Source organism: Lycium barbarum, chromosome 12 (genome assembly GCF_019175385.1).
Source record: "Lycium barbarum isolate Lr01 chromosome 12, ASM1917538v2, whole genome shotgun sequence".
NCBI lineage: Eukaryota > Viridiplantae > Streptophyta > Magnoliopsida > Solanales > Solanaceae > Lycium > Lycium barbarum.
In genome coordinates, this window is record NC_083348.1 from 72103722 (window position 1) to 72130905 (window position 27184).

The 27184-nt window shown below is 35.2% G+C and overlaps 4 protein-coding genes and 2 long non-coding RNA genes across 6 annotated transcripts; 2 read left to right on the forward strand and 4 right to left on the reverse strand.

The window, feature by feature from the left end:
* Window positions 1–2302: 2302 nt before the first annotated feature.
* Window positions 2303–3834, reverse strand: LOC132622640 (probable F-box protein At4g22030). Its single transcript, XM_060337284.1, has one exon. It carries the CDS (start codon window positions 3713–3715, stop codon window positions 2423–2425), a length of 1293 nt encoding a protein of 430 aa, XP_060193267.1. The 5' UTR covers window positions 3716–3834; the 3' UTR covers window positions 2303–2422.
* Window positions 3835–5073: 1239 nt separating this feature from the next.
* Window positions 5074–8504, forward strand: LOC132622508 (uncharacterized). Its single transcript, XR_009575921.1, has 3 exons — window positions 5074–5805; window positions 6751–6801; window positions 8101–8504. It is a non-coding gene; the product is annotated as an uncharacterized LOC132622508 (long non-coding RNA).
* A 1250-nt stretch (window positions 8505–9754) lies between these two features.
* On the reverse strand, window positions 9755–11400 carry LOC132623068 (probable F-box protein At4g22030). The gene has a single exon (XM_060337774.1). It carries the CDS (start codon window positions 11274–11276, stop codon window positions 9990–9992), a length of 1287 nt encoding a protein of 428 aa, XP_060193757.1. The 5' UTR covers window positions 11277–11400; the 3' UTR covers window positions 9755–9989.
* A 2533-nt stretch (window positions 11401–13933) lies between these two features.
* LOC132623635 (uncharacterized) lies at window positions 13934–16509 on the forward strand. The gene is made up of 3 exons (XR_009576313.1): window positions 13934–14132; window positions 15251–15316; window positions 16233–16509. It is a non-coding gene; the product is annotated as an uncharacterized LOC132623635 (long non-coding RNA).
* A 3039-nt stretch (window positions 16510–19548) lies between these two features.
* LOC132623025 (probable F-box protein At4g22030) lies at window positions 19549–21072 on the reverse strand. Its single transcript, XM_060337723.1, has one exon. It carries the CDS (start codon window positions 20950–20952, stop codon window positions 19666–19668), a length of 1287 nt encoding a protein of 428 aa, XP_060193706.1. The 5' UTR covers window positions 20953–21072; the 3' UTR covers window positions 19549–19665.
* A 3367-nt stretch (window positions 21073–24439) lies between these two features.
* LOC132622546 (probable F-box protein At4g22030) lies at window positions 24440–26000 on the reverse strand. Its single transcript, XM_060337153.1, has one exon. The coding sequence runs from the start codon at window positions 25915–25917 to the stop codon at window positions 24631–24633; it is 1287 nt and encodes a 428-aa protein (XP_060193136.1). The 5' UTR covers window positions 25918–26000; the 3' UTR covers window positions 24440–24630.
* Between the last annotated feature and the right edge of the window lie 1184 nt (window positions 26001–27184).

The following is a 27184-nucleotide window of genomic DNA, read 5'->3' on the forward strand; positions in this document are numbered from 1 at the left end:
TTCTCAAGATCAAAACGGATTTAAGGTCTTATGCACCTGAAACATCTACAAACTGATTTTTTACAAACACCTCGAACAAGGGAGAGAAACAGATAATATAAAAGGAATAGAGGAATAGAAACTCAAGCCTTGAGCTACAAATTATTTAAGGTATTAGTCTCTTTTTCTTTCCATTTAATTATCAATATTATGCGCAACTATTATTGGGATAGAGATATGATAATTAATTATGGTTGAATTTAAATGGTGTTATTGCAATTGGGTGATGTTATATTCCAATGAAATTGATTGGATTCATAGACTCAAGATTATGTACATGCATCTATGTATGTATTTGCCTTGAGATTGAGGATTTAAATATAGAAAATCACGGTTTATCAAGTTGCCTTTTAAGGCTAAATCATGAATTCCATGTATATAGGAGTTCATGGTTTAGCCCTAATATCCCAATTGATAAGTTGAGGATTTGATCGACTTTTCAGGCTCCAATAAGGAAACTAATTATAATTTGGATATAAAACATATAGGGTCCATATATTTGACCCCATTGATCGAGGGTTGACTTTTTTGACTGTCTTTGGCGGAGTTGCAATTATAAGAGAGGTATATTTGACCTCGATAATTGATATTTTGTGTAGATTGGAAATGTGTGGCTGACTTTGGACACGGGGAAAAGAAGGGTAAAAGTTGTACACTTAGATGCCGTTTGGACATGGTTTGAAATTCCAAAACATGCCTTTTTGGATGATTTGGGATTCCATCCCATGACATGAAACCATGAAATGAAATCGCATGTCCAAACGCTGATTTCAACTCATGGTTTCAAATCGCATGTCCAAACGCCTACTTAGCTTGGATTCGAGGTTAGTGGAGACCTTAACCTCTGGATGCGTGTTTTCCATAAATACATGATTTAATATCCATCAGGAGAAAACCGTGCGGGCTTGGCCCAAAGCGGACAATATCATGTTAAGATTATCTTTGGACCGTTTAGCCCAACAGGTTTAAGGCACAATGCACCACGAGTGGCAGAGCCACTCATGGCCAAGGGTGGTCACCTGCACACCCTTGGCTGGAAAATGGTACTAGTATATGGATTAGATCTTATAGTTAACTGGATAAAAATTAAATTTTGAACACCCTTAAAATAATTGAGTTAAATAGCTTAGAGGTAAAGGGTGTTCAATTTTACCTAAAAGTCACGGTTTAAAGCTTGCGTCAAGCGTTGGTCATCTTCTTTCTTTAAAAGAAAACATACAAACAATATCTGAAGCTACTTGGTTGATTTGCATTTGCACTTATTTTCTTCCATGCTCCGACCAACCTTATTTGTATTTGAGTTATGATTTGCATTTGGTTTATTCATATGTTGGTTTGGAGTTACGTTGGACTCATGTGTTGAAACTCCTTTATTCTTTCTTCTTTCCTTCCTATTTCCTAGAAAAGAAGAAGTCGTATTGTTAAAAAGAAGAAAACGAGGTCTAATAGCAAGTTAGCTACCAGTTATTTTGTCTCTTTTCTTTTTTTAATTGCTTCTATGAACATTTTAATTATCCAACTTTGTTCTCATTCTTTTTTTTTTCAAAGAAAATTATTTAGTCGTTATCTCTCACTTTGTAACATTCTCGAAATGCCCCTTGTTGTTCTCCACTTGTGGGATAACGTACACTGGGTATGTTGTTATTTATTGTTGCTGTCATTTGATACTGTAATCACCGTAAGAGTTTTCTAGCAATGAAATTTATCAAGAATAACTTGCGAAATCAAATGGACCATAAATTTTTAAGCGGGTGTGCAGTGATGATGTTAAAAAAAATTTGGTTGCACTCATTCATCGAAAAAAAATTATATACTCGTCAACATTTGAAAAATCTTACCAAAATTTCTGGCTCCGCCACTGCACACCACAAGGGTAAGTCATTCTGTTATTTCTAGTTTTACTTAGTTATGTTTTCTGGCTACATCCCAACTTTTGCACTCAGATTGTGTTTCATGCTCCATGATTCGATTGTGGGTTTATGGTGTATTATGATGCTTTGTACTGTTTTCGTTGCTATGGCATACTTACGTTTAATTACTACGTTTATTCTTGTGTGCGTAGAGTTATGCTTATAAAATAAGATGAATATTGATTCACTTAGCGATGAATACTGACTCACTTAGTGTGGTAGATGCTCGCTAAGTGCCAGCCACGGCGGTCTCATGAATTTGGATCGTGACACCTAGGATTTGGTAAGAAACATCTACCTTTCGTTGCTCTAAAGAAATTTGAAGAACTAATGAATAAATTAGTAAAATATGCTAATAGCCAACACTGCTTTCTACCAATTAACTTTGTAAAAGAATGTATATTTGAAAAAAAATTAAAGAATATGTTCCGCTACTTATAATACAAATATATGTACAACATTAGTGTGCAACATCAGAAAAGCTTGCTTGCAAACTCATCCAAATGTTCTTCTTTCAATGACGAAGAAGCAGCAAGATTTCTCAGATCTGATAAGCTCCTTCCTAACTTCAAAGCCACCTTCATTTCAAAAACTTCGCCATTTTCTCTTCTCTCCTCGTCTGTTTCTGTCAAGTTAGATTCAATAGATTCTTGCATGTACTGGAAGAAACCGGCGTTACTCCTATACATTTCGAATACCATTCCGATTTGTCCACCATGCTCTACTGTGTTAACTGCACTTGCCAATGCTCCACCAACAATTCCAAGCATGGCTGCCCAAGATCCATGAGTAGAATGACCAGCAAATGCAGAGCCAATCGCTGCTAGGCCTGTGAGCAAAGGACCAGACAAGGCTAAAACTTTGTTGAGTTTCAAGGCCTTTTCCCCTAGCCTAATATATTCTTCTTGGTCTTTTCTACCCAATACTCCCATTATTTCTCTCATTTCCTCCTCCTGTTTGCCATTCCATCCGTTCCAATTGTTTTCACTGTCACTGGCCCTTTTGGGCTGTCTTCGACGTTGCTGAGGCCACCAAATAGCAGGTTCCACAGAAGATGGAAATTTCTCTAGCATTACTCCGAGTAGAGGTAATGGGTACGCCTTGTCAAGAGCCAAGACTTTGTCCATAGTTTCTTTCACATCAATAGCTGAAGGATGACCGATTGATAAAGTTGTTTCGATTTGGTTATGGAGATCTTGAAACAGCCTTGTTGCATTTCTTTGTTCTTCAGCAAGCTGGGATGGTTGAATCTTGTTGATGATCGCCAACATGCCACTAGCAGCCAAATACATCAAAGTGGATGACATTTTCAGTCCCAAAACAGAATCGCCGTCAGCACCACTGCTAGCTGCAATTCCAACCATTGTAGCAGCTGCTAATGTAATCCCATTAATGGATGTCAACAGCATATTGTTCCATTGGCTTCTTTGTTCACCTATATTTCTATGCATCTCCACTCTATCTGCAACTGCCTCTTTGATTGCATAAAGCTTCTTGATAACCAGGGGATCAGGACCATTAACCATTTGCCTTCTTCTTGTAGCTGGGCTAAGTTGTATCTCAACAAGGTTGTTGTTTGATATGGTTGAATAGCTAATCAACTCTTGTTCATGCACTGATTGAAGAATGGGAAGAGAGGTTTTGCTTGTTTTAATTCTTGGATTATTAATATTCGCTCTTATCAATCCTCTTCCACAACTACAAGATGAAGTTGAGGGAGCAGAACTACATGAACTCAAGAAACTTGAAGATTGGAGGACTGTCATCTTTTCTTTCTACAACAGGATGTTTACTGATTTAGGATGGAAAATATTTTTGTGTAGTAGAGAGATTATGGTAAAGAAGAGAGGAAAGAGATCGATTTGGTTGTGATTATGAAAAAAAAAAGACAGAATATGGGACATATATATATAGGGAGAGTTGAAATTGAAATAAGACTTGACTGAAAACAATAGCTACTAATATACAAAGTTTGAATTGAACGGGTACATGGCCAAGACTCTTTCTTATTTGGCTTCCGTTAATTTTGGATCACAAATTTTTTTTCAGCCCCCTTTGTTTATTTGTTATGGTTTCATGTTTTGACTGCTTGCACGTGCCCCTTATATTGACTTTCAACATAGGAAAACTTTTCTGGTGTCTCAATTTAGAAACCGCCAACCTGACCAACTAAACATTCGATCCAAATTATATATTTCATGCATGATAGCAACACTTGGCATAAACAATCAGTTAGATCTTTATATTATGGAATAGCATTAAGGTCAACCGCAAGTTTGAAGTAGTAAAAATTAGACAATTGTTTGACAATGATCCAAATTGTCTTAAAAGAGTCAACATAAACTTTTTCATGATCAAAGTTGTTACGTCACATTACCTGTATTAGGAATTGGTGAATGAATTTGTATCGCATGAGACCCAAAAAGAAAAGCAAATATATATATATACATACACATACAACACACACTCCATCCGTCCTATTTTAAGTGAAGTATTACTATTTGAAGAGTCAAAGAGTTTTTTTCCTTGACTATAATTTTCTAAAACTTTTTTGAAAGGGAAAAGGGTCAAAACTATCCATTTATTTTGGGAAAAAGGGCTAAAAATATCATCCGTTACAAATTTGAGTAAAAAATACTCATCCCGTCATTAAAGTTTTCAAATATACCACTGTCTTAACGAAAGTCTCCAATATAACCTGATTTTATTTTTAAACCTGCTCCATTTAAACCTGACCCAACTAGAAAAAACCCATATGCGACCAACTTATTCCCGAGTCCTACATCTGGAGCCACTAGGCACAGGAGCGGTTAACCCATATGCGTTTTTTATTTAGTTGGGCCGAGTTTAAATGAAGCGGGTTTAAATATGAAATCGGGTTATGTTGGGAATTTCTGTTAAGACAGGGTATATTTGAAAACTTTAATGACGGGAGCGGTATTTTTGACCCAAATTTGTAATGAAGGATATTTTTAGCCTTTTTCCCAAAGTAGAGGGACATTTTTGACCCTTTTCCCTTTTTTAAATATATTTTGAATCATTAGCTATAATGACTTGTAGTAATTTTCGTGTAGTTTCTAAATATGTATATTTTATGTTATATCCCGTATTTTTGAACGTCAGATTATTTGCTGAGGTGGGGCCCACACATCGAGATTTTTTTGGGACATCTGAAAAGTCATATGAATCACATATGTGAAGTTAAACACAACTCAAGAAGGACCCTTGGGCCAAATCAAAGTGGAAGTCCTCCAAACGAATATTTTTAAGAAAACGTTTTCGGGTGATCTGACTTCTAGGGGCAAAAACGGTATTATAAGTTTGGAATTTGGAAAATACCAAGAAATAGAAGTTGTAGATAATTGAATTAGCTTTCCAACCATAGGTCGTGGGTTCCCAGGTGACATCGGTACAAGGAGATATGGACGTTTTAAGGTCGAAAGGTCAGTGGGCTAGGCCCAACTCGGGATTAACCGAGTTGGCCCAAAAAAAATGAAGAGAAAAATCAGGCCCAATAGGGGACATCCGGCCATGGTCCATAAAAAGGACCCAAGCCCAAGTGAATTATCCATGTGATAATTAAATAAAATGGACCATTTAATTGTCTTGAAACATATAGAAGTTTCAAGACAAATTGAGAAAGAGTGAACAAAAGAAACAAGAGCAAAAGAACTAAAGGCCATACGGCCATGGAGAAAAAAATTGACCCTTTGAAATTTTATCCCAAAAATTATTTTCTTGTGGTATTTCTACTAATTCAAGGGTCCTTTACAACTTGGTGTAATTATTTTGGAAGAAAGAACACTTGTTTCTTCAAGTTGACAACTTGGTCAAGTGAAGAAGATTGTAGAAAAAGGTAAGAATTAATCCCTTTTTATTATGTTATGAAGGTTGGTTTATGTTGTAGTATGTAGAAATGAGTAGAATTTATGGAAATATGGAAGTTTACAAAGTGAGTGTGCATATATGTAAGTGGACATATATGTATATTGTTGTATAAATAATATGAGTTGAATTTTATGTTGTATTCTAGTTGTGGTTATGGTGAAATTTATATTGGAAATGGAAGAAAATGGTTCAAGTTGGCATGGAAAATTATTGGGAATAGTTATAGGAAATTATATGATTTTCATGAAGTTTTTATGTAATTATAGAAGTGGAGTTTTAAATGTGAATTATTATGTTAGTTGGTGAATTTGGAAGGATAATAGTCCATATTGGCATGAAAGATTGGTTGTTAAGTGGTTATGAGAAGTTTTGTGATTTTATGGTAGATTTATGTAATTATGAAAATGAAATTATTAAGGTGCAAATTATGATTATGGTTGATGAAATTGGAAGATGGAAATATGTTATGAATATGTAGATTGAAGATTTGAAGTTTTGGATGGATTATGGTTTTGGTGGAAAGTTTGTATATTTTGTGTATCTTGTGAATATTTGGTAGAAATGATATGAAATGCTTCCGAATTAGATTGTAATGATCTTGATTAGTAATGAATGTAAAAATATTGAGATTGGTTTGGAAATGTGAAGTTGGAACGAAAGCTATTGCATTATGTTGGAAAGAAGACTAGTTGTGTTATATTGTGTTTTGTAGTCATGGTTGTTGTCATTGTGTTGATAGTTTGGCCGGGTTGAATTCCCGGATTGTTGTTGATTAAAAAATTGGCTAAGTTGAATTTTGGGGATGGTGTATTTATAGGGGAGATGCTGCCCAAATTTTTGTAGACAAGTATTAGTTAAGATTGAAATCTTAAAGCCTTACAATTAACATTTGGTAATTGTGACCAAATTGTAGATTTTGGCGAACTTGAAACTTGATTTTGGAGACGTGTATGAATCGGAAAAGGTATGTAAGGCTTCACCCTTCCTTCTATGGCATGTCTTAAACGTAATAAGTTGGATACGAGCCTCGGGGACAACTCTATTCTCCGAAATCCGCACCCAAAGTTTCCCCTTTTTCATTCAGTAGAATTGAATTAAATATTGTATGAAATGTTGAAAAATTGCCTAAACATCTAGAACTTGCACAAATAGGACCCGACTACCTTAAAACCCACACAAGTATGAAATATAATGTACGTAAATTTGGTACGCCGCCTCATTTGACCCGAGGTGGGCCCATTGTTCCCGGATTTTCCCTATTGCTCCGTTTGACTTATTTTGGAGTAGAATCCAAAGGAAACTTTTGATCCTCGTTCCGATTATCAAACGATAAGTACTGTACCATTCTAATGGAAATATGTATATGTATATAAAATATGTATATGTATATAAGATATGTAAAAGTATATAAGACATGTATATGTATATAAGATATATATATGTTTATAAAATATGTACATGATATACGTATATGTATACGATAAAAGATTCAGAGCGCTATAGACGCTGATATATGTACATGATGTATGCATATGTATACGGGGAAGATGGGAATAAGGGCAGAGCGTTATACACGCATATCCACCTGATCAGTTGGCATTACATGACATGATATCGTCCCGGACGCGGGATGCCCGGACGCGGGATGTGTATTTATGGCTAAATGGATCGGCTGCCGACGCCTCGGCAATATGACATGTTCTATTTTTATATATATATGAACAAGAAAAGATTTTCAACGGAAAGCTAAGCTATGATATGATATGCTATGATACGCTATGCCATGATATGATACGCTACGACAAGCTATGCTATGATATGATAAGCTATGCTATGATATGACAAGTTACGCTATGGCATGATACACTATGACACACTATACTATGACATTGACATGATATAACACGACACGACATGCTGTAGTAAGACATGACATTACACGACCTGATATGCCACGATAGGATACGATAGGGCACGATAGGACACGATACGACAAGATACGACATAATATAAGTTCTATTTTCTACGTTCATGGAGGGGAAACGTTTTTAAAAGGGAAAGACAAGCCATGCATGATAGCCGCCCAAAAAGGGGCCTTCCTATGTACAGGTTACTTTCTTGCCTCGTTATATGTCCTGTGACTCCATGATATTATTAATCGCACTCTATGTTATTTCTTGCATTGTCTTCCATGCCTTACATACTCGGTACACTATTCGTACTGACGTCCCTTCTTGTGGACGCTGCGTTTCATGCCGCGCAGGTCAGCAGACAGGTGGACTTGATCCTTAGGAGCTCTACCAGCGGTACTCTACAGTGCTCCAGTTGTTCCGGAGCCTCACTTCCGCGGTACTATTTTGTGTATGTATATTCGGGCACGGCAGTACCCGGCCCTTTCTATGTATAAGTGTACTATGTCTAGAGGCTCGTAGACAGATACGTACAGTCAGTCAGGTACAGATATATGTATAGTGTTTTGGCATGTTAATATTGTTGTACAAGGTAATAACGGAGTTTATTAGTTTATGTTCAAGGAAAAAAAAATGGCTCGGTTTACACGGCTTGCTAAGAGGTACAGGTAATACGATAGATAAGGGGTGCTCGGTACAAGTATCGGGTACTCATCACGGCCCCTAGTCGGGTCGTGACATTTTATTTCAAAATATTTTAAGAATATATACCCGCATTCTTAATCTAAATTATGTATTTGACCCTCGTACTCCGAACTTCTTCAAATAAATTGGAACAGAGGGAGTGATTGTTTGCTTTTGTATTTCCTCAAATAGCCATTATATTCCGATTCTTCAAGAATTGTGCATTAATTAGTAATGCAAGAATTGTTATGAAGGGATTAGTAATGTAGTAATGCAAAAATTATAATGTAAGGCTATTTTTTGTTCGATGTTTAGCTTGATTACATTAAAGAATACTATATAGTGTATATCTAAATATTTGCTTATTTTTTCAGCACAAAAAAATTTGTTCATGATTATGAGGGTTAGTTTTTGTCATTTTAATGTTTTAATCCAGGTATTATTTAATACACTTATTTTTATTCTACATTTTACCCGATAAATCATTGATTTTCTTATTATGTGGGTATTAGAAGAAGCTAACCAAACATTATAGTATTAACTATATGCTAGATTTCATACCAAGACTAATTCTCCTTAAAACAACAATCAAACAATTGTATGATACGAGTATTAATTTACAAAATAATAATGTATTAAATAATGTTGATTTATATACATTGATTAACTTTATTGAAAAACCAACCAAACAACCCCTAACTACACCTAAGGGGTTGTTTGGTTTAGAAACAAGTTATGCATGAAGTATAATACAAAGGTTAGTAGGGCGGAGATTTGTACAAGGATTGTCTGCAGAAATGATTTTTTATCGGGTGTTTGATTCTTTATAATAAAAATGGGTAATACAAGGTAAAACATTTATATATATATATATATATATATATATATATATGCTTCTTAAATTTAAATTAAATTGAAAGGATAATATTGATGTGTTTGAGGAAAAGACAAAGAGTAAGTTATTTTTTAATTATTTTTTATCCATGTATTGTTATCTCATATTGCTATATTAGAAGTATAAAATAATATACCAACTGTTGTATTAAATTATATCAGGATTAGCTATATATGTGCAAGATTCGAATACAAACCAAACACTGGATAAAGTGATAACAATAGAAAAATAAGTGTTCAAAATGAATACATATAAAATAAGGTTACTTACAATTATTTGGTGCCTCAAAGATATAAAATTTAGCACTACTATGTATTACTACTACTATTTCTTATGAGACTATTATGAATACGTTTCAAGATATGAAAGCTGAGATGTAGTAATATTTTTTTTTTTTTGAAGTATGGTGTCATTATTGTGATTGGTTCTTTATTTACTTCTTTAATTAAATGTTGACGCCGTTGACGCCGTTGACGCCGTTTATGAAAAATTATGTGTATGTCACTGATTCAGGGAAGCGGTTAAACCTAAAGAGATGATTCATTCCTCATGGAGTCAAGAAATAAGATCACGAATCAAGCCATTTGCATTAATAATTGAATCAAAAGAATGAGTTAGTCCCTACTCTTGTCTCCATGCATTATACAATAAACAGTTGAAACTTTAAAAAAGCTTGCTTGCAAACTCGTCAATATTTTCTGTTTTCCATGATGAAGAAGCTGCAAGATTTCTTAGGTCAGACAAGCTCCTTCCTAATTTCAAAGCCACCTTCATCTCAAACACTTCTCCATTTTCTCTTCTTTCTGTTTCTGTTTCTGTCAAGTTTGATTCAATAGATTCTTGCATGTACTGGAAGAAACCAGCGTTGCTCCTATACATCTCGAATACCATGCCAACTTGTCCACCATGCTCTACTGTGTTAACTGCACTTGCCAATGCGCCACCAACAATTCCAAGCATGGCTGCCCAATTAGATCCATGAGAAGGAGAGGATTCTATAAACATTGAGCCAATTGCTGCTAGGCCTGTGAGCAAAGGACCAGACATTGCTAAAAGCTTGTTCAATTTCAAGGCCTTTTTCCCCAGGCTAATGTATTCTTCCTGGTCTTTTCTGCCCAAAACTCCCATTATTTCTTTCATTTCCTCCTCCAATTCACCATTCCATCCGTTCCCCTTGTTTTCAGTATTATCACTTGCTCTTTTGGGCTGCCTTCGACGTTGTTGAGGCCACCAAACAGCAGGTTCCACAGAAGATGGAAATTTCTCTAACATTACGCCAAGAAGAGGAAGTGGGTAGGCCTTGTCAAGAGCCAAGACTTTGTCCATAGCGTCTTTGACTTCAATAGCTGAAGGATGACCGATTGATAAAGTTGTTTCGATTTGGTTATGGAGATCTTGAAAAAGCCTTGTTGCGTTTCTTTGTTCTTCAGCAAGCTGGGATGGTTGAATCTTGTTGATGATAGCCAACATGCCGGTGGCAGCCAAATACATCGAAGTGGAAGACATTTTTAGTCCCAAAATAGAATCACCACCAGCACCACTGCTAGCTGCAATGCCAGCCATTGTAGCAGCAGCTAATGTTATCCCATTAATGGATGTCAAAAGCATACTATTCCATTGGCTTCTCTGCTCTCCAATATTTCTGTGCATTTCTACTCTATCTGCAACTGCCTCTTTGATAGCGTAAAGCTTCTCAATAACCAGCAGATCAGGACCATCATTTGTATCACTTAATATTCTTGATGGACTAAGCAGTTCCTCTATTGTGTTGTTGCTAAATTGTTCATGCTCTGGCAATCCTCTTCTTTGAATTATCCTAGGGAGAGAGATTTTGTTGGTCTGTATCTTGGGAATATTGATCTTTGCTGTAATGTTTCCTCTTCGGCAAGATGAAAAAGAGGTAGCCGAACAAGATGAGCTCAAGAAACTTGATGCTTGAAGAGTTGCCATATATTTTCTCTAAGTCTGTTATGTAAAATTTTTGTTTAGGCTTGAAAATTAAGAGTCAAAAACTGATTCTCCTTTGAATTTTTTGGGGATATGCTGAATGCTTCGAGTTGGTAATATGTTTGTATTATGAAAAAGGAATGAAAGGAGATGGCATACATATAAGGGAAGTTGGTGCATGATAGAAATAGTTGTATCATAGTTTTGTTTTTTAGCAGTTGATTTGAACGGGTGCTTGGCTTATTAGACTATGTTTTTGGGGCTCAGTCATAAGCTTTGATATTGTCATTGTTTCAAGTATAATTGGCTGCTTTGACATTGACTTTCAACACAAACTGTTGTAGGGTATGAATTTTGAAACGGCCAACCCCGGGGGTTATCATTTTCTTGGAAATATTATTATGAAAGGAATACTATAGCTTTTCTTAAATATAGAACATGTTTAGGGCTCATGTGGACATATAACATTTACATGATGAAGAGACGGTTGGAATACAAGCATACGCAGCGGAAGAAAATAGTCAGGATTGAACTTGCATGTAATATAGACAACACATAATCAAAAATTTTAATCAATTATAAAATCGATACTTATCTCTTGGAGCGTGACCGCCGCTGCAAATCAAACCCTCAACCACGAGCAAAAGCTGTCCACGAGTTCATCTTTCAGTTCCATAGTCTTCTGCTGTGTAACCCGAATAATATAAGAATTTGCGAAATTCATGTGGGCGAATTTCTATGGAAAAGTTGAAGAAACTTCTAAAACCCTTTTTTTTTATGGAATAAGACCCCTATTTTATAATTACAGGTTTAGGGTTTTTACCTTTTTCCAAAACCTATTGGGTTTTTATTTTCCACCAAGAAATAATATTTCATTTAATTCTTTATTATTCGGGCACAGCAGGGACCACATAATTTAATTAACGAGGCTTCCTATTATGGAATTAATTCAAAAATTCTGAATTAATCCTACCATAATAAATTACGAATTATTCCAATAAAAAATCGTAACTGCACTCCTCAGTTCAATTTCGAAATCATACATTAAAACTTATTTAACTCCCCGTGTTAAAATTACAGATACCAATCAATTAAATTAAATTAAATTAAATTACTGACAATTTAACTCATTGACTAAATGAACCCTTTAAATTTCTGCTTAACTTACATCATGTCATGGATACAAAATCCACCTGCTGGGTTTTCACATGAGACATATAAGCATCCATAAAGGGGTGTCATCAATCTCAAAGTCGAGACATGGATTCTATCAACTAATTATTATTTCACAAATGTAATTTACCATTATCCAATTTACCAGGAATACGCAGATCCGCAATTGAGTTGTACCTTTTAATAAATCAAAATAATGAACAAATCACATTGATCATAATAATTATATCAAGATTAAGAGTATAAGTACATTTAATGAACTAGAGAATTTGTTTTATATGTTCAGTACAAAAACATTTATCTCTACTTTGTTCGTTCAATACATACAAAATGTACTAGTACAAGAAGACGGAACTATACCGTTCCCATAATGAAGATACATTATATTAAACTTGTGCTACAATCATACCGATGGCTTTGTCCAATTTCCATCTTAGATTGTGAACATAAATTTTATACTTATAAGAACCGACGATTTAATCTTCCGTGTATAAGCTAAGCTCTATACACTAAATCATCTACTATATAAGTAAAGGACACACATACTAGTACATGATCTATTTAACTCTTTATTAAACAATGAATAAATAATTATTCTATAATAAATACTATATCCAAACACATGGTTAATAGTATATATTCCAATAATCTCCCCCTAAGACTTTTAACCATGACTATTGTTAGAATATACCATGTCTAAACGCATGGTTAATGGTAGATACCCCAACAGAGACTGCGAAAAATAAACCACATTTCCTCTTCATATAATTCCACCACTTTTACGCTACAAAATGTTAACCACTATGGTTGATATTGGATCATATGTTTCATTTTTATTTGGTATGTAATTGGTTATTATCGTTTTATATTATGCGACATTTGTCCTTAAAATATTCATATAGTATTTTCTGGTATCTCAAAGTATTACTAGTACTCAATTTCCTCTAAATGGAAAGTTAGTACATTTAATAGAGCACGAAGATTTTGTTGGACTTCCTTTTACTTTCTGTTATAATTTTAGTCAAAAATTAATTTTTTCAAAAACTAATAATATTTCATGAACTTGTTTCCTAACAAAAAGTATTAGATAGTAATCATATTAGTGAGCACTGTTACGTCCCGTATTTTTTATACATTGGGACAACCCGGATTAACTATGATAATTCAAGACCAAGACTATTCCGGGATTTGAAGTCGGGACTTTCAACCTTTGATTTTATTTTGAGACATAAGTTATATATGAAATTGATGGCATTGAACACTTAGGAAAAATTGGGACCACAATTCATAAAATTGAAATTAAAAATCTTGCCCAAAAATGGCCTTGTAGCCGTGTGGTCCACAAAAAGGTCCCACACATTGTGTGGCCAATTTAATTGGTCCAACACATTGTGTGGGCCAAAGGCAATAAGGAGATATTTTAAGGGACTTAAAAGATGACTTCAAGTCATCTTCTCATCACTTTATCACTTAGAAAAAAAAAAAAAGAGAGAGCAACAAGCCATGGAGGCTCACGGCTTGGACATGGAAAAAATCAAGTCCAAATTTTGCCTCTCCAAAATTAATTCTTTGGTACAAACCCACTAATTAGAGGTCCCTAAGTAACGTGGAAGTGTCGTTGGAGCGAGCAAGCCATCAAATTTGTGGATTTCAAACCCTAGCCTAATGGTGGAGTAAAGAAGAAATGTAAGAATTTCTCTTGCTTTATGAGTTGCGAATGTTTTGTGCACAATGTGGTATGTTAATATGGATGAAAATCATGAAATATAGCATGTTGGAAGTGGGTTGTGTGATGGGTGTTCTAGCCGTGTGTATGGGTGTGGTTATGTAAATGGGTGTTGTGACAAAATTGATGAATTAAATTCCTTGTGGCATGTTTGATTGTCGTAGAGCGAAGAAATAAATTAGAACCATCTATATGTATATATGTGGGTGTGGCCGTGCATGGTCCCAAATGTTTGGCAAAGAACTCATTAATATCGCTTAGCGTCGAAATGGTTATTGTGATGACTTCTATGTTGGAAATGAGAGTTAATGTCCTGAATTGATATAGTAAGCGTTGCAGACTGATTTGGAGAACTTGGTGCACTTAATGCAATCCTTATAAATAAGAACCATTAACATATGTATATGTGTAGTGTGGACGAATTTGAGTCTTATAATGTGTCGAAGATCGCATTACTATCGCTTAGTATTTTAGTTGTCGTCGCTACGAATTCTAGTTGGAAATAAGTGTTTAAGTGACTCAAGAATGATGTTGAGATTTGTGGGCTGAATTGAGGATCATTGCGCGTTTGATGTAATTCGTATATCTATGAAAAGTATATCAATATATTGTGGATCGTGATACAAAATATGACTTGGAAATGAGGAAAGAAAATAGGGGGCTGCTCTCGGCTAAGGGGACTGCTTTCGGCCACTTGGAGAAAAAATTATTTGATTGTTGGAAAAATTATGTGAATTGTTTAGAATGTTCTTGAATGTTGTTAGTATGGATTTGGGTGAATAATCGAATGTACGAACGATATTGTGGCTTGAAAGTAAGCCATTGAGTTGAATAATTGGAAATTTGTCGAATGATGAAAAAGAGAGCTATTAATGTTATTTTGCCTTCCGAATTTATTATTGATGTTGCTAGGTTGGTTATTGTGGTTGTTGTTGTTGATTTTGAGCGAGATAAATTCTCGGGATGGCCTATTTAAAGGGGAAATGCTGCCGAATTTTCTGTAGAATTTAACGATTAATTGGAATGAATGGCTTAAGTGCCCTTAGCTAATGTTTGGTATTCATTGGCGTATTTGTAGACCTTGGGGAGCCCGAGGCGTAGATCGGAAATTACTTTAGATTGGCCATCTTGGAGTGCGTACGAGGTATGTGAAGCAACTTTCTTTCTTTTGGCATGCCTTAGTTTGCATAGGCTAAATTAGAGCCTTAAGGAAAATTCCAAATCCGAAATCCGAGCATGTTATGATCCGTATATGTTCCTTGGCACTCTTATGTATGATTTGATGAACTATGAACCCTTATGTCTTTGAAATAATCGCTTTCCGAATTTTGCATAAAAAGGGTTCCCTTTAAAGAAGTTCGAAATTTTTGGAATGCCATATCTTGCACAAATAAGCTCGGATTACTCCAAAATTTTTGTAGAAGTCTATATGACATATGATAGGTATGTTTTCCATAGGCGGGCCCGACTCGGGTAAATAACCACCCGTGGGTCCCGCGACTTTCTTTTATGTAATTCGGAGAACTTTTGAAAGAATTTGATATGACTATTACTTCGATTTGCAAGTATGATCATTTTACTTATGTTTGAGGTTATGATAATGATTTTATGCATATGACTACTCACGACTCTACTCGTGCATTCTGTTATTCCTTTTGCCGAGTCCCGGGCCGGTTCTGTTGTCGTGCGCACTTTGTTATACTCCGGAGTTATGTTGTGTTTATGGTTCACCGAGCTACTCGCAAAAGAGGGTCGGGTTCCACTTATATTTGGCGTTATGCGGTGATGTGATATGTGAAGGGGATACGGAAATTTGAAACTTTCTGGTGTTATGCTGTGTTATGGCGCCATCGACGGGCGGGCGACCATATTCTTCTGTACCCTATGCATGACTTACATGTTTGAAACTAAACATTTTGATATGGTTGGATTTGCACTTATGTTCGGCACTTCTGTTTCGTTTATGTCTCAGGTTTGATTTCTGTATATTCTGCTTTGCATACTCAGTACACATTTCGTACTGACCCCCGTTCTTCGGGGGCTGCGTTTCATGCCCGCAGGTACAGACGCACAGTTTGGTGATTCACCAGTTTAGGACATCCCCATTCTGCGGTTTGGAGTGCTCTTCTCATTTCAGAGCATATATGTTGATATATATTTTGTTCGCTATGTATGTATATGTTTGTTCAGGGGTACGGCGGGGCCCTGTCCCGCCATATGTTTTGATCGGTCTATTTAGAGGTCTGTAGACGTATTTGTGGGTGTGTGTGCCTACTTCTGTACAGTTGTGTTTATATGATTCTATTCGTTATGGCAGCCTTGTCGGCGTGCATTTGTTTATGTGTTGGGCCGTTGCCATTTGATAGCCTTGCCGGCTTTTTGATATATGTGCATATGTTCGGCGATGTATATTTCGCCGCCTCTTCTGATATGATGTTTTGTACGCGCAATCGCGCAAGATAACATTCGTTCTCAACTTTGTTTTAAAATGATGAATATGAAATCCGTGTTAAGCTTTGCTATGATGATTTAGTTTGTATGTCCGTTTGGGTGCCCAAGTAGGGCACCAGTCGCGGCCCACGGGGCTGGGTCGTGACAAGCACCCAAATTGGAATGGAGAGAAAATGTATTTGTCATGCTTGTTCGTGTAATTGCCCCCACTGGTCCACTATAAATTCTGCACGTATGATTTGACAAAGATGATAGCGTTTCCAGCGAAATGTAAGCAATAATCAAGTTTAGTTCAAATATCTATATTTGGTGCATATTGTACTGCTATAATTTCAGTAAATGTTGCACAACAACAATGACATTTTATGCCGAATGAATTCAAAACAAAGTCGAAAATTTCTTTTTAATACTAACAAGATATTAATGAGATGTTGAGAATATTGATTTGGGATGCGAAAGCCATCTTTAGCTAAGATTATGTCAAATATTACTAATTAAAAGCTAACTTGGATTCTCAAATTGTCAAAGGCTGACCTGACTATTTGAATACTTATTACGTACTATATATAGAAAAAATAAGTTTGCTTGACTTCTTTATGAAACACGATAGATGTTAGCTCTGGCAATTGTAGTGGCATTTATCATTAAAAATTTATTTGCACCAGATTATTTTTATACGTAATCCAGATGCATAACATGTGTTTGAACATACTCAATTATGAATTAATCATGGTTAATTAAATATGTTGTATATTTTTATTTAATTCAATCAATTAATCGTGATAAATTGAATTAATACACTTTGTAATACAATTTTTTCCTTTTATTTTTCTCATATTCAAAGCTAGCGCACTCATGGTGGCCTGGGTGGTCTCTATTGTAATACGTCAGCTTCCATGATTGATGATATAATTCACTTTTCTGTACTTTCACGGACTTACATGTTTTACTAGATAAGATTAACGATATTATTATACAAACTAGCTATAAGGGTTAAGGAACCCATTGCTCAATTGGAACTTTATTTATGCTATTATAGAGGATGTTTTGTTACTATATTTACCTTCATATATATCATTGACTTTAATAATGGTCGACATAATCTTAAGGATTTATATATTGATCTGTTGTAATTACTTAAATTTAAGAGCTAAATAGGCATATAATTTGCATATATTTGTCTTCAAGAGCTGTAATATACACTGAGAAGTATTCTTAATCCCATTTTTTAATCCTATCGTTTTCACTTTATATGATATGAGAACCATGACCATATCATCTATGTTTTCTAATATGATCGTGGATTCAGAGGAAGTTGCCAATATCAATGCTAACCGAAACATGAAAAGTGTACCGCATAGAAATCCAATACTTCTGCTTTAATTAGAGAACAACGAACAACATATGATGGTACAGTATCAATCCTCAGTCATGATCACACCTGGGAACTTAATTAAAGCGTATTAAGGACACTATCTTTAAGGATATTTCACTGATATAGATCTCATGTATATTCTACCCCATAAAGGACATCTTCTTATAAAGTGAAGAAAAAAAAACTCTTCCTAATTCATGAGGTACACACTAAATTCTCCATCTAAAATTGTTGCAAATTCAAGTTTATCCATTGACAAGATTAAAGAATAGTTACACAGAACTAGGTTAATGGGCACGGCCTGTAGGCTTGTAGATAAATGTTTACATTGAACATGAGCTAATTAATAAGCTAGAAATTGAAGGTGATAACCTATTCGAACCAGTCACTTTGAACTTGTACTTTTTAAATTGTTAATCGATAAAAATTAAGTTCATCATTTATATATTTTATTCAAAGATGAGAAATTACTGAAGTAGTAATATATTATTATATATAGTATCCTGCCAATCACTCTGTTGAAATTATAAAGTTGATCAGCTTTACTTTCTTGAAAGTTGTACTATACATCTTGTCTACTAAAGCCCAATGGAGGCGTTTGTCATAGTTCAAGCTCATGCCACTTATTGTCTGTTTTGGCCCCTCACGGATTTTTCCATTGGTCACACCAATCACGAGCCCAAAGGCACACGTATGTGAACTTGTGTTGTGCCTTATAAAGACCTTGACTCTCCTCTCTCATTTCGATGTGGGATTCATCTAAGGTGTCATGTGCACTCCTTCTTAAGAAGTTTGTCGGCCTAGAAGTTTGTCGTCATTCTCTTTGACCCGTCCTCATAGCTCCATCCCCTTCTTCAGAAGTTTGTCAGCCTAAAAGTTTGTCAGGCATTCTCTTTGACCTGCCTTCGTTAGCCTGCCCATATTCCCCTTCTTCAAAAGTTTGTCAGTTTAGAAGTGTGTCGGTCATTCCCTTTGACCCCCCTCGGGGGTGTCGCAGTTTTACCACCTCACATTAAGTTCTAAACTTAATCGATCACACGCTCACTTTCTTATGATTCAAAGTTCCAAAGTTAGTCTTCTGTTGATCACTAGTTAAACACACAGGATCTCAGCTTGTCTTTTTGTTCACTCATTTTCAATGCATAAAGCTTGAATTTAAGGAAGCAGTTGAACTAAGAGATGATTGACCATTTCTCATGGAACCAAGAAATAAGAAAACAAGTCAAGCGATTTGCAGCTTGAGAAGATGGCCTGAGAAACTGTTATAAGCAATTAACATTTGAATCGAAAGAATGAGTTTAAGCTTTAGAGCGGAATTTTAAAAAGCTTGCTCGCAAACTCGGCCACATCTTCTGCTTTCAATGAAGAAGCAACAAGATCTCACGGGCCACCTCTGTCGACGTTGATATGTTTCTTAATGCATATAAGGTTGAATTCAATGTAGGAATCAAAATTGAAAGGCAATAAATGATTAAGTGTTTCAAACCCCGTAGAGAGTTAGAAATAATTAAAGGATCAAGCAAGCCATTTAATTTGCATCTTGCAATAAGGCCTTACAAACTCCTATAAAGAGTTAATAATTGAATCAAAGAATGAGTTAGCCCTACTAGCATAAACAATATGATATGTACTGGATTTTGCAGTGCTTTATACAGTGAATAGCTACTCTAAAAAAGTTTGCTCCCAAATTCGTCTAAATCTTCTGTTTTCAATGAAGAAGAAGCAGCAAGATTTCTTAGATCTGATAAGCTCCTTCCTAACTTCAATGCTAACTTCAATTCAAACACTTCACCATTTTCTCTTCTATCCATTTCTGTCTCTGTCAAGTTAGATTCAATAGATTCTTGCATGTACCGGAAGAAACCGGCATTGCTCCGATACATTTCGAATACCATTCCAACTTGTCCACCATGCTCTACTGTATTAACTACACTTGCCAAAGCGCCACCAGCAATTCCAAGTATGGCTGCCAAATTAGATCCATGAGAAGGAGAAGATTCTATAAACATTGAGCCAATTGCTGCTAGGCCTGTGAGCAAAGGACCAGACATTGCTAAAAGCTTGTTCAATTTCAAGGCCTTTTTCCCCAGGATAATATATTCTTCCTGATCTTTTCTGCCCAAGACTCCCATTATTTCTTTCATTTCCTCCTCCAGTTTACCATTCCATCCATTCCACTTGTTTTCAGTATTATCACTTGCTCTTTTGGGCTGCCTTCGACGTTGTTGAGGCCACCAAACAGCAGGCTCAACAGAGGATGGAAACTTTTCTAGCATTACTCCTAGAAGAGGTAATGGATAGGCCTTGTCAAGAGCCAAGACTTTGTCCATAGCTTTTTTCACATCAATAGCTGAAGGATGACCGATTGATAAAGTTGTTTCTATTTGGTTGTGGAGATCTTGAAACAGCCTTGTTGCGTTTCTTTGTTCTTCAGCAAGCTGGGATGGTTGAATCTTGTTGATGATCGTCAACATGCCAGTAGCAGCCAAATACATCATAGTGGATGACATTTTTAGTCCCAAAATAGCATCACCACCAGCACCACTGCTAGCTGCAATGCCAGCCATTGTAGCACCTGCTAAAGTTATCCCATTAATGGATGTCAAAAGCATACTGTTCCATTGGCTCCTCTGCTCTCCAATATTTCTATGCATCTCCACTCTATCTGCAACTGCCTCTTTGATAGCGTAAAGCTTCTCTATAACCAGTAGATCAGGACTATCATTTGTATCACTTAATATTCTTGATGGGCTAAGCAGTTCCTCAATTGTTTTGTTGCTAAATTGCTCATGCTCTGATATTCCTCTTCTCTGAATTAGGATAGGTAGAGAGATTTTTTTCTTCTGAATGTTGGGAATATTGATCTTTGCTGTAATGGTTCCTCTTCGGCAAGATGAAGACGAGGTGGCAGAACAAGATGAGCTCAAGAAACTTGATGCTTGAAGAGTTGCCATATATTTTCTCTAAATCTGTTGATATGTAAAAGATTGGTTTAGGCTGGAAAGATTAGAGGTATAAAAATGGATCTCCTTTCAATTCTTATTGCTGAATGCTTAGAGTTGGTTATATGTTTGTTACTTTGTTATTATGGCAAAGGAGACGTTGCAGATGGCATATATATAAGGGAAGTTGGTGCATGATACAAAACAGTGTTATAGCTTTGACTTTCGGCAGTTGAATTGAACGGGTACTTTGGCTAATTAGACTATGTTTTTGGGGTTCAGTCTTGGTAATTTGGCGCAGTCACAAGCTTTGATCTCGTCATTGTTGTCAAGCATAATTGGCTGCTTTGACATTGACTTTCAACAGAAATTTTTGTAGGGTATGAATTTTGAAACGGCCAACCCCAGGGATTTTCACTTTCTTGGAAACAGTATTCTCTATTAAGGACGATATCTTCAAAACCAATAAAAAGAAATATAGCTATTCTTAATATAGAACATGTTTAGGGATGATGTGGACATAAAAATAAAAATAAAAGTTGAATAGATTATGGAAAACAAACCACCTTCCTCGCCATTTAAACTCTACCAACTTTTCGCTGCAAAATGTTAACCATTATAGTTGGTATTGGATAATATATTTTTTTTCCTTTTTTATTTAGTACGTAATTGTTTATTATCATTTTATAGTATGCGCCATTTGTCCTTCAACACTCGTATAATTCTTTTGGTATCTAAAAGTATTAAGTAGTACTCAATTTCCCCTAAATGGAAATTTAGTGCACTTAATAGAGCACAAAGAGTTTTATTAGACTCTCTATTACTTTCTGTTATAATTTTGTTCTAAAAAATAATTTTCGTTAACAAAAAACTAATACTAATGTTTCATGAACTTGTTTCCTAACAAAAAGTATTAAATTATCTATATGTTAATTATTTTTTTGTCATAGTAATAATGTTAGTGAGCACCCAAATTGGAATGGAGAGAAAATGTATTTGTCATGCTTGTTCGTGCAAATGACACCACTGGTCCACTACAAATTCTGCACTTACGATTTGAAAAAAATTGATAGCATACCTCCAGTGAAATGCAAGCAATATTCAAGTTTCTAAAAATAGGATCTCTCGCCCTCTTATAATTTGAATAAAAAAAAATGGCTTTTTCAAATCTCTTATGTGTAAAAAATAAAAATCTCTTATAAAAATGTCATAAAATTAAATAAAGTTTGTAAAGAACCAAAAATCCAATTCTCCTAGTTTCGGCCAAATACCTATGTTTGATGCATATTGTACTAAGATAATTTCAGTAAATATTGCACAACAACGATGACATTTTATGTCGAAGGAATGCAAAACAATGTTGAAAATTTCTTTTTAACACTAACAAGATATAAATGAGATGTTGAGTATATTGATTTGGTTTAGACAAGATTATGTCAAATAATAATTAAAAGCTAACTTGGATTCTCAAATTGTCAAAGGCTGGCCTGACTATTTGAATACTTATATTACATACGGACAAAATTCGCGAAAGATCAGTTTCTTTGACTTCTTTGGTACACTGTAACGATTGGTGTTAATTAGCTCTGCCAATTGTAGTGTCATTTATCATTATAAATTTTATTAGCAGGAGGTATACTTAATGAGTAGATGGATAATATTTATTTGAAACTACACAAATATCAATTAATCGTAGTTAATTAATATACTATGTATTTTTATTTCATTCAATCAATTAATCATGATAAGTTGAATTAATTATTAATTAATATATTGGATGTTTTTTTTTCATTCAATCAATTAATGATAAGTTGAATTAATTTGGTCTAAACACCAATTTAGAAATATTTCACCGGGATATGCTATAAGCCTATAACGTGTATTTCCGGGGCAGGGGGAATCCGCCATTTTTGCCTGTAGGCCTATTTTTCGTGTGCGCGAACTCAATTTCTTTACTTGTTCTTTACTAGATCACTAAAAGAACAATTTTTCCCTAAAGCAAAAAATGGAGTAATTCCTAATTCATGAGATACACACTAAATTTTCCAACAAATCTGTTTGCAGATTCAAGTTTATCCATTGACAGCTTAAAGAATATTTACACATAATTAGGTTGCTTTGCCACGGCAAGCTGTAGTCCTGTAGCTGAATGTTTATATTGAAATTTGAACATGAGCTACTATATTATTATTAATAACCTAGAATGGAAGGTGATAACCTATTCAAACCCGTAAAAATACTTGTGTTTGCAACAAATTTTTGATGTGTGGAAATTAACTGCAAAGCACAAACAAAATATGTTGAAACAGATATTTTATTGATGAATAGTGCGGGCACAAATCTGTTTATTGCCTTGATTCTTCTCTCCTAATATTTTTATGTTATTCGAGGGCTATTAGTAGCATTATTTTCGAACATAGGAAGATCTCATTGTGATGTATTTGATCTCAAAGAATGTCAGGCAATTTGATAAAGGCAGTATGTGATGCCTTGAGCTCTTTATGAATATCCCAGGAATTTATGGGATTTTTGATATGTCTTTTCAAGAGAATATGTGTCCCTTTATATAGGTGTGACGTACGGTTTAGATAGAGTAGCCTCCAAGAAACCCTAACAGATATTGGACTCATTTTGTAGAGTCCCACAAAATTTGGATGTCCACAACTTGTTAAATCTTTAATCGATAAAATTAAAGTTCATCTTATATTATATTTTAAAGATGAGAAATTATTCAAATTAAGATCGCTATCATTTACTGTAATAGTATATTCCATTATATAGCACCCTGCCAACTACTTCGTTGAAATTATAAAGTTGATCAGCTTTACTTTTTGAAAGTTGTACGCTACACTCCCTTGTCGACTAAAACGCTACACTCCCTTGTCGACTAAAACCCTATGGAGGTGTTTGTTACGGTCTAAGCTGGCTCATGGCAGGTATTTTTTGCTTTCGCCCAACAAGTCTCGTGGATTTATCTCTCGGGTTATACCATCATCGAGTCCAAAAACATGTGTATCATGCGAACCATAATTCACTCTCCTCAGTCCTCTCTCATTTTGATGTGAGCTTTGATGTCATCTGCGCCCCCCTTTTCGGAAGCTTGCCAGCATAAAAGCATGTCAGTCCTTTTTTTTTGTCCCGCCCTTCGTCATAGACGTCACAGCATGTTAAGTTCTAAACTCAATCGATCGCACTCACTTTATTATTGTTCAAGACTTAGTCTTATATTGATATGTCACTAGTTAAACACACATGATCTCAGGTTGTCTTTGGTTCACTCATTCAATACATAAAGCTTGATAACAAGGAAACAGTTCAACTAATGATTCATTCCTCATGGAGCCAAGAAATCAGAAAACAAATCAACCCATTTGCAACTTGCAACATGGCCTGATCAGAAACTGTTAACATTTGAATCGAACGAATGAGTTAGCCCTGCTCTTATACACAATAACATGTACTTGATTTTGCGCGTTGATATAAGTGATTTCTCAATGCATAGAGGTTGAATTCAGGGGTAGGAAATTAAAATTTAAATGATTTAGTGTTTCATTCCCAATATTGAGTCAAAAAATAATTAATAATCGAGCAAGCCATTTAATTTGCACATGGCCAAGAGTCAATAATTCAATCAAAGAATGAGTTAGTCCTACTCGCATAAACAATTTTGTCGATGCTTGAATAGCTACTCTAAAAAAGCTTGCTCGCAAACTCATCTAAATCTTCTGCTTTATATGAAGAAGAAGCAGCAAGATCTCTCAGGTCTGATAAGCTCCTTCCTAACTTCAGTGCCAACTTCATTTCAAACACCTCACCATTTTCTCTTCTATCCATTTCTGTTTCTGTCAAGTTAGATTCAATAGATTCCTGCATGTACTGGAAGAAACCAGCGTTGCTCCTATACATCTCGAATAACATTCCAACTTGTCCGCCATGCTCTACTGTGTTAACTACACTTGCCAATGCGCCACCGACAATGCCAAGCATGGCTGCCCAAGATCCATGAGTAGAAGGACCTGCTAATGCAGAGCCGACTGCTGCTAGGCCTGTGAGCAAAGGACCAGATATGGCTAAAAACTTGTTCAATTTCAAGGCCTTTTCTCCAAGCCTAATATACTCTTCTTGGTCTTTTCTGCCTAAAACTCCCATTATTTCTTTCATTTCCTCCTCTAATTTTCCGTTCCATCCATTCCACTTGTTTTCGGTATTATCACTTACTCTTTTGAGCTGTCTTCGAAATTGTTGAGGCCACCAAACAGCAGGTTCGACAGAAGATGGAAATTTCTCTAGCATTACTCCAAGAAGAGGTAATGGATAGGCCTTGTCAAGAGCCAATACTTTGTCCATAGCTGCTTTCACATCAATAGCAGAAGGATGACCGATTGATAAAGTTGTTTCGATTTGGTTATGGAGATCTTGAAAAAGTCTTGATGCATTTCTTTGTTCTTCAGCAAGTTGGGATGGTTGAATTTGGTTCATGGTCACCAACATGGCTGTAGCAGCCAAATACATCAAAGTGGATGACATTTTTAATCCCAAAACAGAATCACCATTACTGGCTGCAATTCCAACCATTGTAGCAGCAGCTAGTGTAATCCCATTAATAGATGTCAAAAGCATATTGTTCCACTGGCTTCTCTGTTCTCCAATATTTCTATGCATCTCCACTCTATCTGCAACTGCCTCCTTGATTGCGTAAAGCTTCTCGATAACCAAAGAATCAATTTTTTTTGAAGGGCTAAACTGTTTTTCAATTGGGCTGCTACCAGTGCTTATGGTTGAAAAACGACTAATCAACTCCTGTTCCTGCACTGATCTCTCTCTTCTTTGAATCTTTGGAAGGGAGATTTTATGTTTCTGATTATTTGGAATATTAATACTCGCTCTAATCAATCCTCTCCTACAACTGCAAGATGATGTTGAGGGAACAGAATTACATGAAATCAAGAAACTTGAAGATTGGAGAATGATTGCCATCTTTTTTGTTCTTCAACGGGATGTTAATTAACTGATGATATCTATGATTGGAATAGGAAGAGGAGAAACCAAACGTTGAGTTTTGATTATTATGATTGTTATGGTAAAGAAGACAGGTCAAGGGATATATATAGAGAGAGAGGGACACTAGTTGACATTTATTGAAATAGTATTATGATTTGACAGAAAACAGTTGGTAATACCGGAATAATTCAATGTTTGAATTGAATGGGTACATCGCCAAGACCATTTCTTCTGTTTGCTTAATTTGCCCTATTAGTTTTTGAAAATGTTTTGGGTATATTACGTTAAGTCTACTTGCACGTACTCTTATTGACTTTCAAAACGTAGGAATTTTTTATGGGGTTTTGAAATTTGAATCAGCCATCCAAAACTATACCTTAGACCCTGCCAATTCAACTCTCGTGTCCAGTTATATATTTCATGCTTGATAATATTTGTCATAAATAATCATTATATTTCTTCTATTATTGGATATAATAATAAATCACATTTCTTAAAAGTAAATATTCCGTCTGTTTCAAAATCTGTCTTTCTTTCCTTTTTAGTCCGTTTAAAAAAGAATATTTTTTTCTTTTTTTAGAACTCTTTTATTCCAACTTTCCACATGACATGTTTAAGACCACAAGATTAAAAGGGCATTTTGGTACATTCTACGCATCTTTAGTTAACAATCACAAGATTTAAAAGCCTTATTTTATTTTCTTAAATTCCGTGTCAAGTCAAAACCACACAAACATTTTGAAATGGAGGGAGTATGATTGTTGTGACTTGTGTATATACTTTTGAGTGGGTTCACTGCATTGACGAGTTGCTTACAAGCAAGAAATAATAATGAATCGGAGAGAGAAAAAAATATACAGTTACATACGTATGTTTTAGCTTACATTTTAAATTGGTATCACATTATAAACAAACGCGAGACATTAGACATCTGTTCTCGGATATATTATATATTATCCACGCTGTTTTAAACATTCAACATGCATGCTTTTCTTTTTGCATGATTAAATTATTACCTCAACCTGTGTTCCAAAGTGCTGAGATGAAATTTAGCTCATACAGAATATCAAAATTAATATACTCCAGTCATTAGAATCGGCCAAAAATGGGAAGCATGTGGAAGGCGTATTTATAATTCTCTAAGTTGTTTCTAATAGAAGCCTTTTTCTACAATCACGTGGATTTCAATTTTGCGAGATTTTTGGAACTTTTGGATATTGTAGTTTTAGATATTCATATAGTA